The 16604-nt window shown below is 27.6% G+C and overlaps 1 protein-coding gene across 6 annotated transcripts in view; it reads right to left on the bottom strand.

The window, feature by feature from the left end:
• LOC107437218 (C2 domain-containing protein 5) overlaps positions 1-16604 on the bottom strand; it is a 51611-nt gene that overhangs the window by 29379 nt on the left and 5628 nt on the right. For 4 of the 6 annotated variants that reach the window (XM_071181676.1, XM_071181677.1, XM_071181679.1 and 1 more), the window contains exons 6-12: positions 15816-15911; positions 13811-13966; positions 13497-13557; positions 12868-12981; positions 2549-3075; positions 1390-1469; positions 422-530 (exon numbers count right to left, since the gene is read on the bottom strand). In XM_071181676.1, coding sequence (XP_071037777.1) covers positions 422-530; positions 1390-1469; positions 2549-3075; positions 12868-12981; positions 13497-13557; positions 13811-13966; positions 15816-15911 — 1143 coding nt within the window. The remainder of the gene's footprint in view (positions 1-421; positions 531-1389; positions 1470-2548; positions 3076-12867; positions 12982-13496; positions 13558-13810; positions 13967-15815; positions 15912-16604) is intronic. The other 2 variants (XM_043053009.2, XM_043053012.2) reach the window with 1 other exon arrangement.

Below are 16604 nucleotides of genomic sequence, written 5' to 3'. Positions count from 1 at the left end.
TGGATTAGCGGTTGTAGTAGTGCTTGTAATAGCATATTTTCTTCCATCACCTCTGCAATACACTTTTTTAACAATAATATTTCCATTGTAATATTTTTTGGAATTATTTAAATAAAAATATTAAAAATGGAAGAATGAGTATTAATAAGCTTAAAAATAATCATTGGACAAGAGCAATGTTTTGTCAAAAAAAAATTTGCCACAATTTATTTCACATGCTAATACATATGTTATCTTTAAATAGCTGGAAGAAAATGTGTGACAATGTACTAGAGCAAATGTATTAATTTAAAATAAAACTAAAAATTTAAAATTTTTAAGTGCATCATAAGAATGTAAGAAAATATTGTCACAAAAGGGGAAAAAAATAATTAAAATTATTATTTAAAAATAAAACTAGGTGAGCAATAAATCCAAGTACCTGGGTTATTTATTTGAACAAGAAGTTTGACTGAACGTGCTGAAACTACCCCTCCAATGTGCTGAATAAAACCTGCTGGAAACTGACGCATAGTAATAAAGGGATACTCCTAAAATAATAGCAAAAAATATTCCTTAAAAATTTTAAGTCAAAAAAACTTGGAAAAAAAGAGTTTAATTTTAAAAAAAAAGTAATAAAAAAAAGTAGTAATATTATCATTGTACTACTGTTTGAATTTAAAAAATGATTTTGACTCAAAAAGTATCACTGGACTACATATTTTGTTTATTCTGTTATGTTGATCAAAATTAAATCAATTAAATTGTCTGAAAACTCTAAAATGTATTTGTTTAAACTTGTTGGTTATATGATTGGTGAGAAAGAAGAGAAGTGAGTAAGGAATAAGGTTAATAAAATGCGAAACATTAATAAAATGCGAAATGAAACATTAATAAAATAAGAACAAAATATAGTTATTACTATATCATTATAAAAGTAATATTTATATTCCTGCTCATAAATTATTGAATTCAAAATTGTGAGAATCAAAAATAAATGTTTCACTTTATCAAATAAAATAATGAAATATGGGGAATGTGATGTATTATGTGTTTTAGTGTTGGTTCTGTAACATTTAGCAATCAGGAAATCAAAAGCTGATTAGCATTTTGTGTATTGAGTTTGAATAAAAAGCAATAATGATGTATGTGTCTTAATAATAATGCTAAAATGCTTAGCTATGATAAAATCAGAAACTGATACTTTTATTACGTGCATTGAGAAATTATTAAGCATTAAAAGAAAAAAAAAATTATGAACTTTGAGAGACCAATTAAAATCAAATTAAAATACAGTTTACATAGCCTTAATAAAAAAAAAAAAGAAATTTACGATAATACATATGAGTTTTCCATTTAAAATCTTAATACGAAAATTTTTTTAAAAGCTCCGTGTTAAACAATACTAACCAGCATACTCAGACTCTCTTGAGCAACAGCAGGCCTTTGCACTGATCGTAATCCACAACTATTATCACCCAAACTGCCACCTTCAAAGATAGCATGAAATAAATAATTACCACAAACATTTAACTGGAATCAATAATTATTCAATTGTTTCAGTGCAGTGACAAATCAAGCTCAGCATTTTATATTTAGATGTATAGATCTTTGTGTCCTTACATGTAACTAGCTAATTCTCTTTACAACAAAATGAGACATTATGTGATATAAATGACAACTTTAATCACTGTTTTAAAAAAATAATTTAATCATGAAAATATAAAAACCATGATTAAAAAATTTGCTTTACTTCCAAGAGATCAGCTGCACCAGAAGTTTTTCGTTTTTAAAATTGCTTTTTACATAGTAGTTAGAATTCATTACAATGGCAAAAAGAGTACTTTGAAATTATGGTACCAAATTAAAAATAAGGGATTGTTTCCCAAATTAAAAAAAAACATATTTTTAAAAAAACAAAAGGTCATGCAAAAATTTTCACATTTACTTTTAATGGCTGTCAAAAGTTGCCATCAGTTATGGTTAGTTAATTTGCGAAATTTAACAAATTTAAAGTTTTGAGTAGTAGCTGTCACAATTTTCTATTTATGTTTTTCACTATAACATTCTTGTAACTAATTTTATTGTCTATATTTTACTGATAAGAAACTCCTACTTGTGAATTAAAAGCTTATTAAATAATTTTCCAAAATAAATTAGGCGATGTAAACTATTTTGAGGGAACACATCTTTCTGTAAAAGAAAATTCAAAAATATTATGAAATTCGAACAGGGACTCTAAATTTGATCCTCCGAAGCTAGAAATAACAAATAATTCAGTTCTAAAACAGCTCCAAACTTTAAGATAGCATGTCGTGCCATTAATGTATTTTTAATAAATATCTTTTCTTGGCAAAGTACAGGAAAAAAATTGGTTGAAGCATTTTTTTTCATTATAAGATGACATTCAAATGAAAAACAAAATACTATACGACACCACCACTCCTTCAAAACAATAAATGATATTTGACAAATTTTGTGCATTGACTATCAAAAATGGCAACTTTTAACAAAACAAAAAACTTTTTCACCTCAGTTTATTGAGTTGTAGAGCTTACTCAGTAAATACCTTTAGGAGTTGCACTGAGATCAGAGTCTGAAGACCTTCTGTGTGCAGAAGAAATGGCTCCTTTGGCAGGCGAGTGGCACGCTGTCGGAGAACTCGTTCCTGGAACGACTTGTTCTTCTAACACGGGAGACCTGGGATAAAGGGGATCAGAGCAGATTCGCTTCAGTTGAGATATTTTTATATGAGCAGACTTGAAAGAGGCGAATCGCTTTAACTGAGCAGGAATACTGCCTCGTGACAATTGTTGGTTTGCCTTTTCTTTCGGATGGTTTTCTTTGCAAGCAGCACACTCTGGGGAAATGAGTTCAGAACACGCCTTTGCAATTTTCTTCGGCGAGAGATTGGAACTCAATCGAGCGTTCCGGCGAGGAACTGGCGATAATTGTGTTTTGATAGGAGATGGAGACCGGGACCGGGCTGAGGCGAGGACAGGGATTAATCGAATGTTTCGTACTTCACGGCTTTGTGTGGAAGCGACTGAAGTGCTTGAAGATGCCCTACGCAAGGCTACCTTCGATGGAGATGGCCTGTATTTGGTAATGAAAGAAAATGTTCAGAAGGAAATACAATAAACCTCGATTTTAATGAGCCCACATAAAACACGATCAAAGCTAAAGAGCAGTTAGAAGATAAAGTTTGTCACTAAGAAAAAAAACAGTAAAAAAATATAGATGGTATCATGAAAGAAAGTTCAGAATTTTAAATGATGAAAGAAGTAATTATAAAAAAATAGAGCAAAGAAATAATAATGAAAAAGGAAGATTACATCTAATGAAATAGAAAAATTTTTTAAAATGCAGATAAATATTTAGGGTCAAAAAAAAAAATTTTATACTTTTTTCATCAATGATATTTATTTAAATAATTTTAACAGTAACAACTACTTTTAATGTTAAACTTAATTAATTAAAGAAGCTATTTACAAGATATTAACAAGAGAAACTTCGTGTAAATAAATACTAAGGATAAAAATGACTACAAATTAAAGATATTGGAAATCTATAAATTTTTCATATTTTATTTTCTTGTTCATATTTTATTTTTTAATTATTTTTAACTTAATATTTTTCAATTATTGTTTAATAAAAAAACATAAGTTTGATATGAATAAATATAGATAACAGATTTAAGCCTGTATAGTTCAAAAAATTCTATTCAAAAACAATAATTACTGTAAACTATTTAAGACTAAACCTATAATTTCCACGAAGAATGGCTACATTAGCAGTCTATTTAAGTCTGTATAGTTTAAAAATTTTTAATTAAAAACCGTAAATTTTTATGATGTAACCTAATATTTTTATTTCTATGTAACATAAGCCTTCAACTTAGACCAATCTAATTTTAAAAATACTATTCAAAAAACAATACTTTACCTAATGTTTCTATTGGGAAATGCAAATGTAGTATTTTCTCATACTTTTTTATAATGGGAAAAACAATTGTAAATAAAGCAAAGAAAGGATAAAATAGAAAGCAAGCTGTTATAGAAATCTTTAACTGTGATAGGAAAATCGAAAAACAATACTAGTTCAAACAATTATTAGTGGTAACTTTTTCCAAAGCGAATTCTTCTACCTTCTCAAATTAAGAAGAAATTAGTTTAGTGCATCAAAAAGCAAGCTCAGCGCAAAGAATCACATGCGTCGAAAAGAGAATCCCCCAAACAGAATTGTTTTTAGAATTACACATTTAAAGTAATTGAGTTAATTTACGTTACTTGGATAATTTTATAGTAAATATTCTATTTTTAGCAGATTTTCTAGTCAGAACTTATATCAAGTAAGGTAATTGTTTTCACATTTAATACCAAAATATGCCAAAAACAAATTTAATTTAATAAAAGATTCAAATTTCAAGTAATAGAGAAATTATTTTAACTAAAGAAAACATATTATGACTCAATTATATAACTTTTATTATATAAAAAGTTGTATTTATGAAAGAACATTAGATATAGTCAATAAATAACGATACAAAGGCTATTTCATTCAATTTATCAATTATTCCAGTGTTCAATTATTCCAGTATGACACTATTCAAAGTATGTCATTGACTGTTTTTAGAAAAAGCTGTGTGTGCACACCTTGACTTCTTCACTTGTTTAAAATTAATGATTTGCCAAGGTTTTCCGGCTCATCAATCATCAATGTGTAAAAAACTGCCTTAGCAGCAAAATAATTCGGGCCCAAATTGGACCAACATTCGCGAATCTTGGCTCAATAGGGTTTCAAAGAGCCGTTATTTCCCGATATTGGCCCCATACAGGATTGTCTGATTCAAGCGATATTTCACAGCCACTTTACAACCAATATCGGCCATATGTAGAATTGTCACATTCACCTGATATTTTATATTTATTTATAATTTCTATATTGGCCAAAAAAAGGCTAATAATGGCCCTATATAAGGCAAATCTAGACGTCCCAATATTGGTCTCTCGGTGCATGTTTATATAGGACCCATATTGAGCCAATTTTAAGTCAAATTGGGGACCAAGGTAAAATTGTTGTTAGGGAGACAGATCTGGTTTACAGGATGGGTGGCTCAGTACTTCCCATTCAATTTTCTACTGAAGTTCCCATGGTTATGCCTAGTCTAGCATAGTTGTGAAGCAGGTGGACTTCACAAGAACTTTAATAAGGACCTTCCAATTTGATTATTCTTTCATGGCTAATTGCAAAATAACTTCTTTGGCACTACAGCCTAAAACAGGCAAAGGCCGTTCCAGTCAGATTCCACTATCACTGTCTATCCAAGGTCGCTGTTCTCTAATTTCAATCATCCAACATGTCAAGATCTTTATACATCGTCCAGAAACCAGATAGCTGAGCAACTTCTTTTCCTGGTGCCAGAGGATAGTGCCTAAGGACAGTTTCCTTTGAAAGTGTTCAAGCCATCTTATAGTATATGCTTTGATGATTTGGGAGATGTCGGACTCCGTAAATTTGTTGTAGATCTTACGGTTGTAAAGTATTCAACATGTTACTTTCATTCATAGGGCCATAAATTTTCCACAAACTTTTTCTTTCAAAGATCAACAATTTATCCCTCGCAGCCATACAGGGTCGAATTAAGGTTTCGCAAATATTGATATTTCAAAATAAGTACTGATAATTATCTTTGGTTCCAGGAAATTGACAAGGAATGGTTGTTTGTGATCGGTCCTTTCAATGTGCGTCTTTTTTATAAATATATGCAATTTACTGACAGCTGCTTGATTATCATCCTCTCAAGCATAGCAATCAATGTAACTTAGCAAGTAAATATAATGTGAATTCTTCATACCAGTTTAATGGCTGTACTTATTGATTCTATCTATTATTAAATTTTATGGAATATACAACTTGCACAATAAAAGCAACTTGTAAAGAAATTAACTATTACACAAAGAGGGGAAAAAATGTAATTCCGATTCTCACATAAATTAAAAGTCGATGAATACCCAAGAGACATTCAAATAATTTACTAGCGTTCATTTAGTCATTACGGGTCGGCTTAGGTTTAGAGGCATAGAAAGTAATCCTCTGTAGTTTCGTCATAGCAATTACACTTCAGGCTTGTCACCATTTCTCTAATTTACCTAGTTATGGCTAAACGGCCTCTGCTTCACTTTTTAATTATTGTGCATAATATTACGCTTTACAAAATATACAACTCCTATAATAAAAATAATTGGTGTAAAAGTTAATTCTTAAAAAAGAAAAAAAACTGATAATTTGGTACTTCCATCTCCCAAAGAATTAACAAAAAAAACTGCAGATAAAAAAAACCCAAGTGCAATTGCAAATCGCTTCAAACTCCTCATGCAATTACTTGTTAGCGATTACTGATGAACTCGAAGCATCATCCTTAGAAAAGGCAAGCACCAACAGTACACTAGAGTTGGACAAAATATATTTGATTAAGGTCATAAATTTCTCTGTAATCAATGTATTTTTAATGAAAACTACAATTGAATTTTAAGATTAGATGTAAGCAAGTTTACTTGTAATCATAGATCGCTATCAGTAATAATCACAGTTCAATATTAATTACAATTATTATTGCTTATTATCACATTTAAAATCATAATCAGCAATTATGATTAAAAGAAATTAACTGCTCGTAACCAATTATGCTTTGTCCAACTCTGCAGTACACTAAAGTAAAACTTTAATAATAAAGTGCTACTACTGAAATTTAATATCAAAGATTTTCACATATCAAAACTATGAGCAGCAAAAGACAGTGCACAATCGTATAAAACTCTGCTAACTAAAGATGCCAGATGCAAAAATATATGCAAATATTCAAGCAATTAATAATTAAAGAAATAGCAATACAAATAATAGATTTCAATTATTAAAAAAGAAATTCAAAGAATGACTTTCAGTATCATAAAAAAATATATGAGAAGTTAACATTATAAAATAGTAGTAAAACTATGCTAACAGCAAATCAGAACACGAGTAAAATCTTCATTAAAATTAATATCAGATATAGGTATGTAAAACTGAAAGTAATTGAGAAAGATAAAAACTATGCTATTAGCAAGCAAAAATCTGGTTTACTTACTTACTTACTGAATACCCCAGATTTAATATGAATAAATCTCTGATAACAATTTAATTGAACCTATTAAAATACTTTGAACATTTTTTTCTGTTAATAATAGAAAGTTATTCCACTTTGTAATAAAAAAAATTACTCATTTTCCCTGCCGTATTCAGTAAAAAGTTAATTTTAAAAAAATTCTCTTACAAATTAATATTTTTATAACCAACTTAAAAACATGTTCACATACAATGTGGAGCAAAAAATTACAAAAACAGTTATACTTTATAAACTACAAAATTTATTAAAATACCATCAAAACCAATACCATTATCCACTAAAAAATAAGTAAAAAATCCTGAAATAAATTAAATTTTTGACAACTTTAGAAGTAGTAAATCTTTTAACAAAATAACAATAGTGCATCATAAAAAAATATTAACAAAATATGTAAAAAAAAAATACACTTGCATTGTTCAACAAAATGTAATCCGAAAATTACACATTTCTAACGTACATATAGAATGAATAGCTTCAGTGTTACAAGTATTTTTTATGGTGAATCAAAAAAGGATTAAAATATAAGGTAAAATATAATTATGCCTAATATAAGCAACAAAATTTTAAAGTAAGTTTAAATAAGAAAGCTTATTAGGAAATACAGATATTACAGATAAAGCAAAAAATGAAGGGGAAAAAAGCTTTGTTTAACTGGTTAAAGAGTAAGAATCCAAAAAACTTGCAAATTTAAGCTTAAACAATCAGCATCATTTAAAGTAAAGCTCTGGAGTTACATTACGTACCTTCATAAAGCAAAATATCATTAGAAAAAGCATAAATGTTCCTTGCTCAAAATAATGCCTAAGAGACTTGTACCATAACAGGATTTAATACTGTTTTTTTTTCTTTTTTTTACCTTTTTAAAAAAATTCATAGACATTTCCGAGATAGAGAGATTTTGCATAGCACTTGTCTCTTACTAACCATAATACCACTTTTATTTTCTACTCTTTGGTGGTGCAGCGACTTACACAAAAATATGCAAAATCTCTCAATTAACGTGCATTCTAATTATTTGCTTTGGACTTTAACTGGAAAAGACTTCTAATTCTTAACTTATATCAGTTAAAACTAGGTTTATATTTCGCATTTGCTTAATTCAGTATATACAACTTATTTGATTTAATAGCACTGTTGCGATTAATTTTAACAAAATTGTGTCGTTGCATTGAAGTTATTTAAATGCAATTTTTTTTATTTAAATGAAAATAGCACATGTCACAGAAGTTTTGATTTATAGTAAAAAAGTACAAAAGTTATTGTCTGTCTGTTAAGTCAGAAATATGAATTAATTTAAAATGTCACTTGCTTTTACACTAATTGATATATTGACAAAACTTCAGAAATAGTTAACCAGCAAAGTTTCATAAGAGTTAGTTTATAGGTTAATAAAATGTCTGAAAGCAATTTGAAGCAAGTCTTTTTCAAGTTAAAGCTTAACTAATTAAGATTTTTTTTTCTGATGCTCCTGAATATAAGTAAAAGTGTGCCTAATCATAAATAACAGAGAAAAAAATTTAAATACTTCTATCAATTATTAAATAAACTCTATAAATTTATTTTTCATTAATTTTTTAACATTTATTACACCATCAAACTCACATATTTGAAATCATCACTCTAATGAATAGCCATACATAATTAACGAGTTTTAAATAAAGTGCTGTAACAGTAATGTCGTAGGAAATTAAATAAAATAAGTTAATTTATAAAATAAGTCAACTTATTGAAAATAAGTAAAAATATTAGATAATATTTTTATGTTTTTAATAGTTTTGCACTTAACTATATTTACACTGTAGTTTAACAAAGCACTTAAATAGCAAATAAATATAATATTTTAGTCATAATAAATTACCAAATACCATTACAATATGCAAAAGAAATATATAATTAACAAAAGAAAAAATATTTTTAAATGTTTCATCCTAACACATTCAAGAAGTAAAAAACATTTTATAAATTATATCATAATAAAGAGTCAAAATACTGTGTTATTAAAACTTCATGCACTCCTAAAAATTGGTATGAATTATTCATATGCATTTTGGTTAGTAAATAATTTCCAGATTTGTAATTCCAAAAATCATGCATAACTATCTATATAATCAATGAAATATATAAAAGACTGGAATCGCTAAAAAATAAATTAAATTCCATACAGGCAGGAACAAATATGTTTTAAAACTCACTTACCTAAGGCTATATTTGTAACTTGTGTTTTTAACTCAATAAACCAATTATATCAGATAAAGTTCATTTGTAAAATATATCTTATAATAGCCTACTAAAAAAGGATTTATTACAGATAGAAGTTTTAGAGATGTTTAGTTAAATGAAAATAGAACTAAAAATCACTAAAAGTCAGAAAAAAATTATAGCCAGAAACATTTATATAGATTAAAAATACGTAAAAAGTAGTTATTTAAAAAGTTGTTAAAAAATAAGAATCATGAAGTTATTAATGAAATATATTTTAATGTTTTATCTTCATGTGCAACTTAAACTTATATAATAAATAATTATTAATATAATAAATAATCTACATCAGATAAAAGTTATTCATAAAATAAGTTTTATAATATCTAAAATAACTCAGATAAGTTTTATAATGCTTAAAAATAACATATCACAAATAGGTTTAAAGATTTTAAATTAATGGATTCACTAAAATTAAAAAAGAAAAAAAACGAGAGCCAAAAACATATTTTTTATGACAAAAAGTTAAAAATAAATTAGAAAATTATTAATGAAGTATATTTTAATGCTTTATCTAAAGATGCAATAGATTAGTTATAAATTTAAAATAATTCATAATTATAACCAAATGGATCTTTATTCTCACATACATTAACAAGAGTTATTTATACATATAAATTTAGTTTTAACTCAAAAACAAATGAATTATCATGGATGAAATTAATTCATGAAATATATATTATAATATCATACAAAAATAATAAAATTTCGCACAGGGATGTTTCAGAAATTTTAAATTAATAATGAAAATCAAACTTAAAAAAAATTGTTGACACAAAAATATTAATCAAAAGTAAGTTAAAAGACAAATTAGAAAGTTATGAACATGATATGTTATATACCAGATTTAAACTGAATTTACTATTTATTTAATTAATTTTTTTAATGATTTTAACTGAATTTATTATTTATTTAATTAATTTATTTAATTAATTTATTTAATGATTTTAACTGAATTTATAATTAATCGATAATACATAGCTTTGTCATAAATTAGATCAACCAAGCATTTTACATTTGGGCAAATTTCAGCAAAAATTTTTCCTCTATACACAACTTCCTCATTTACAACAAAGAAAATAAGTTTTTCCAAAAAGTAAAAACAACAGGTGAAAGTATATCGCAAATACTCATTTGGTAAAAATAATTCCAAATTAGTAATGAAATGAAACTATATTCTAGTATATATTAGAAAAGAAGTTATTTATACATTACTTAGAGGAATTCAAACAAGATTCCATTTTTCAGCTTAATTTTAGAGTATAGATATTCTATGAAATATTATTTAAGAGTCATAACTTGAAATTTTTTGAAGTAATATTAGAACATGATAATTTCAGTTAATTTCATTAAAAATAATTTAATAGCACTGTAAAACTTTTGGGAATGAGTTTTCAATTTTAATACAGCTTAACACTATAAGCAAGATAATTCTTTCAGTAAACAGGAATTTATGAATTGCAAATATATATATATATATTTATATCACATTTAACTATAGATGGGTATTATAGGCTTTAAAAACCACTGAATGATATTTTCTTAAAACAGTGATTTTAATATTTGCAGACTCAATCTTTCCATTTAAAAATTTAACAGCACTATAAGTTAGGGTTAGTTGAACCCAAAATAACTAAATAATTAAAGGTGCTTCTGACACTGTTTAAGTGAAGTAATGCGTGTAGTTCTTAGTTTGTCTACAAGGTGGTAGCACCCTACAGGCTCTTGAACAATCCACATGGTTTTATACACAATCCACAGAGGTGCCACCTGAGTTGAGGGAAGATTAAGCTAATGCCATGCAAAGTACACTGTATTCTGCATTTAACATCCTCTACAAAGAATTCCTTTCTGGTATCAAGCAGGAGCATACTTTTAACAGTTAAATTGTATATTATGTGATTTTGATTTAAATGTTCGGCTTAAAACTGCCTTTAAAATGATTTTGATCAAAATGTATGTTTGGTTACTAATAGTTTGATATAAGGGTTACTTAGACTGGCCACTGGCTTAGAGTATACACGTACTTACATCCTTCATTTGTGTATAAAAATATTCCTATTAGGATATTTTTTATAATTTTTAAATACTGAAAAGTTTATTTAATAATGCGTCAAATTTTTTGCAAGTTTAAGACTAACAGTGTTGACAAATTATAAAAGATTGCCAGGATGTCACAGGTAGAAAGATTTTTTTTAATGAACAATTGAAATAATATATAAACACTAACAGGTCTGATGAATGTTTTAAGGAAAATATATTTCCCTTGGAACATTCATAGAAATTTTATTCATTGTTTTTTCAAATTGTAGTGTATTAGAATAAGGAAAAAAATCGTGTGTTCAACCTACAGGCTATTTAAACTGAGTGATAACTATTTTTTATGAACATATTATTAAATGCAATGACAACGAAAGTTGTAAGAACTACATTTTTTGTAGTAAACTACAACTACTTTAATACAAATGTAATTAACTGAAATTTTTTTTTCGTTTTGTAAAATTTAGTGATTGTAAACTACTTACTAAATGCAATCACTGCTTAGCTATTTTTAGTCGATTAATTTACCTGGAGAATTCAATTTACACTTTTGTACAAAATTATTTAAAAAAATTGAATATTCAAAAAATAAAATTTCTTGTAGTGCACTACTCACTACACTTCCATTTCAACAAGAAGTGCATTCCCTTATAAAAATTTGAGGTGTCAATGTTGATTTAAGGTTTTTTGAAGTTAACTTCAAAAACAATCTAGAAAGATCAACCTCTCAAGGTGTATAATCAAGGTGTATGAAGTTGTTTTTATTCACACTTGAGGTTGTTTTGAAGTTGTTGGAAATCTACTTTAGAGCAACCAGCAGCTTAAAGGGTTATTTTTGAGGTGTACAGGCTATTAATTCTACACTTCAAGCGAATAATTATGTTTGAGTTGGGAATAATTTCATCCAATCTTAACTAAAGGTATTGCTGAGTTATATATAGGGATGATTTTATGAGGAGTATATGAGGTTGAAATTGAGGTTAATTAATGAGTTAATTTTTTGGTGCAAAACATTCATTTCATCTCATTTTCTACCTCAGGTGTATTTTTTTATATTTTATACAACCTCAAAACAATTTTAAAAAACACCTTACTTTTTTGGTAAGGGATTATACTACAAGCTAAAGTAGTAACTACATTAGTTTCCTTACTTGAAGTGTGTTAGTACTGACCACTGAAAGATCATAACTGTGGTATAAAAATAAAAAATTACATACAAGAAACAGCATATCTTAAAATGAAATTAGAAAGCGTACACCAGAAACCTGAAAAAAGATAGTCCAAGCAACCTGGATCTAAAGAACATAATAAAATCAATGAATGATATACATCAATGAAATTCAACATCATCAATGAAAGTATAATCAATAAATTTGCCTCGACAAGCAAACAACAACAAAATGCAGCTTTAAGTCTTAACTTACTCTCGAAAAACTTCATACTGAGCTGCAGAGAGATTCTGTGTCAAAATAACAGCAGTTCCGATGCCTCGAACTACAATTCCAGACTCTCCTTCCAAATCAAAGCACTGATGGTAACTAAAATAAATCATGTTTAAATTAGATGTTTCTTCAACAAACAATACCAACTCTAATCATTCATATTTTTGTTCAATATAAAAATAACCAATAGAGAGGAAGATTTCAATACAGTGCCTATAAAGAACCTGGAATCCAAAGAATAAAATAGGCTGAATACATTATTAGAGTAAACAAAGAACAATCAACAAAAAAACATTATTAGCTAAACCCACTGAACTAAAAACTGGGAGTCAATCAAACCTCAGATGGGTTGACTGCCTAGAAAGAGATATCACCATCCTGAAAGTGAATAATATGGCCAAGAAAAAAATTCTTAAGAAGGCTAGGACCCACCCTCGGCTGTCATGCCATTAAAAAAGAAGAAACATGCTAAATGACTAACCAAAGGTACCATATGATATGCAATGCTTAATCATAAAGAATAATGCAATTAATAAAAATTTATTTATATATTTTTTATTAAATACATTTATAAAAAGAGTTCATTTTCAAAAATGAAGAAAATAATTTACCCTATCACAGCATTTCCTCCAAGTTCCAAAGCTTTAAGCCCAATTTTTCTCTGAACTTCACCTGTAAAAGTTAGTGAGTAAAGAATTCCATGCAAAATATCAAAGATAAATAAGAAAAATTTATACTATATAAAAGAATTGAGATTATCTGACATGCATGGATGTCAGAAAACCAAAATCGTCGGATAATCTAGATCAAGGGTTTGCAACCTGCAGACACGTATTTAAATTATGATAATATATCATATCTATGATAAAGAAATATTTATTAAAAGTTAATTGTAAATGATAATTAGTAATGATTACATACATACCAGATAACTTAGAAAATAGAGTTTGCCTGGCTTCGTTAGAAGCACGAGGAGTACGAATTTTATCAATCCACTGATATTCTGGATCATCATTCACCACTAACTCTTCAACGAACCCAAGAATGGCTTGAGCTTTAAAACCCCAAGGAATACTACCACCTAAATAAAAAATAAAATAAAAACTATAGTTAAAACTCTACAAAACCAGAAATAGAGTCGTAAGAAATTCAACGTGAGTCCTTTTATAATTTTATTTCAAAAGTTAATATACAACTATACAAATTGGAAAACAATATTTTTTAACTGAAAGACAAATTCTTTTCGTTTTTAAAAATCAGGATAATACCTAAATCAAACAAAGTCATACTACTGCTCAGTAGTTTTTGACAAAGTATGCTGTCAGATCTGTTTTGATAAAAATATATCCTGTTATGTTTTGTCATTTTATAACTAAATAGGCACAATAAAAATTTTTATAAAAATATGTCAGAATTAGTAATTATTAATAACACCAGTCATATTTAAATTTTTACAAATAAATTTAAGTAGGTTTTTGAAATATTGGTATCATTTTTTTCATTATATATATATATATACATTAAAACCTGTCTATAACGATACTGTAGGGACCTAAATAAAATATTGTTATAGGCAGGTTATCGTTATAGACAGGTTTGAAATTTAAAAGTATACATTTAAAACTAATGATAAATTAAACTTCTTTTATAGGCTCCAAATGAAAATTTTACTTATAATTATGAAACAGCACACAAGAAAAATTTACTTGCAATTTTATGAATCAAAACAGAAATTATTTAGAAAAATAATCGGTTAGTTTTGTTTGCTTATTTTTGGAAGCAATTGCCATTTCTATTCACATAGATTTCAGTCCATCCAATGAATTCAAATGAACATCAGTTACATTTGGTAATGTTGCCACAAAATCTTGCCAAGTGTTAATTAGCAATATGGCATTCTCGGGTGAAATTTGAGTCCTGTTTTGAGAACAGTCAGCTGCTTCTTCCTCATCACTTTGATCACCCGGGATAACTTCTGCTAAAATCTCTTCATCACTTGCACCACTGAAAACCAACACATCATTATCTAAATTTAAAAATTCATCTGCGTTAAATAGAAATGATGCATTAGATGATCTTTGGAAATCACTGACAATCGAATTTAAGCCTGCCATTTTCTCCCTTAAATGCCATTGTTTTATCTGGCATGAGCTGATAAAATAAGCCAGTTTCATCAGCATTGTACACGTTTTCTGGAGAATAAGTTTTTTCAATTGTCTCTTTTTTCTCGTTGCTTCCAGGATGCAACATCATTGACTGGAGCTGACTTTTCTTCACCTGATATGGTTTTAAAAACAATACCATGACGTTCTCGAAATGATGTAATCCACCCTACAATACCCCTTCACCCATTTCTACTGCTCTAATTTCCCCTAAAAGTGGCTTTTTTCATTCTCAGAAACAACGAAAGAATATTACATACAAAGGAGATGAAAAAAAAATAATAATTTTGTTATCTCACATTCAGGCTTGATGGGGAGTCGTTTTCCAACGGTAGAAAAATCGGAATAGAACTATCAACTATCAAAAGAGGAAAAATTATCGTTGTAGACATGTTTAACTGAAAAATGGTTATCGCTATAAACAGATTAAAAATATATTGAGTAAATAGGAATTTCACCGGGACCTCAAGGAAATATCGCTATAGACAGGTGTATCGTTATAGACAGTATCGTTATACACAGGTTTCACTGTATATATATATATATATGTTAGTGTCTAAATTTACAGAATGATTAATTAATGTATGTTAAACCTTCAATAAAGCTTTTTCTTGTTTACAAAGGAACAGATAATCTCAGACTTTGAATCTAGAATAATTTTCATTAGAGCAAGATTGTACAAAGCAATATATTTTTACTTTTAATATGTGTATAAATAAAAAATTTTACACCTTTCACGCCATGCTATATTAAGTGAAAAATACTCACTGTAAAAGAATTGGACTCCACATGATGATTCACGATATTTGTTAGAATCACTAAACAAGTGCACTCGAACCATCACATTAATTTCACCACGAATTCCTAACAAAAAATAATCCTTCTTTAACAATTATAATTTTTCCTTCTTACTGCAAAATAAGATTTCTGAATAATTTTAATTTATACAAGGTGAAATATATACTTATTTTAAATAAAACCAAGAAAATATTTTGTCTTTTGCACCCTGTTCTTCAACAAACCATAATAACACAGTACCTTTCTGATTGCTTAGCAATTTTGAATTTGTGGTTTGAATTTTACATTTTATTTTTATAATACACAGATACCTCTATGAGATACCTAGAAACTAAGAAAATCATCTTCTAAAGAGAGATGTCCACTAAGATATAAAAAACTTTACGAAAAAGAACATCACAATGAAAAAACTAAATGTTCTAAACAGGTTGGTTACAGATTAAATTATTCAATATGAAATAAATGAAATGAAGCTAGCGTCTTCTCATGTTATCAGTTCCATAACAAATTTTATTCTTCTAATATCAATAATAACAGTAAAATCATTTTTGAAATAAACAGATTCTCAGGTCTATAGTCCAGAAATTTGCAATGCTAATGACAAAGTAGAAAATGAGGATTTGTTAACATATCCCCATTTTCTTGGGGATAACACCTCATCATTATTATGCATCAATGTATAAATTGATTAAAGTATTGAAAACTTTGGAGTCTTTGTTTGAAGAAATAGTTGCAAAAGCTGAGGAAGTACAAAATGAC

The sequence above is a fragment of the Parasteatoda tepidariorum genome, chromosome 6 (assembly GCF_043381705.1).
Source record: "Parasteatoda tepidariorum isolate YZ-2023 chromosome 6, CAS_Ptep_4.0, whole genome shotgun sequence".
Lineage (NCBI taxonomy): Eukaryota > Metazoa > Arthropoda > Arachnida > Araneae > Theridiidae > Parasteatoda > Parasteatoda tepidariorum.
Note: the sequence above shows the minus strand (reverse complement) of the source record. Positions and strands in the feature narration are given on the sequence as shown.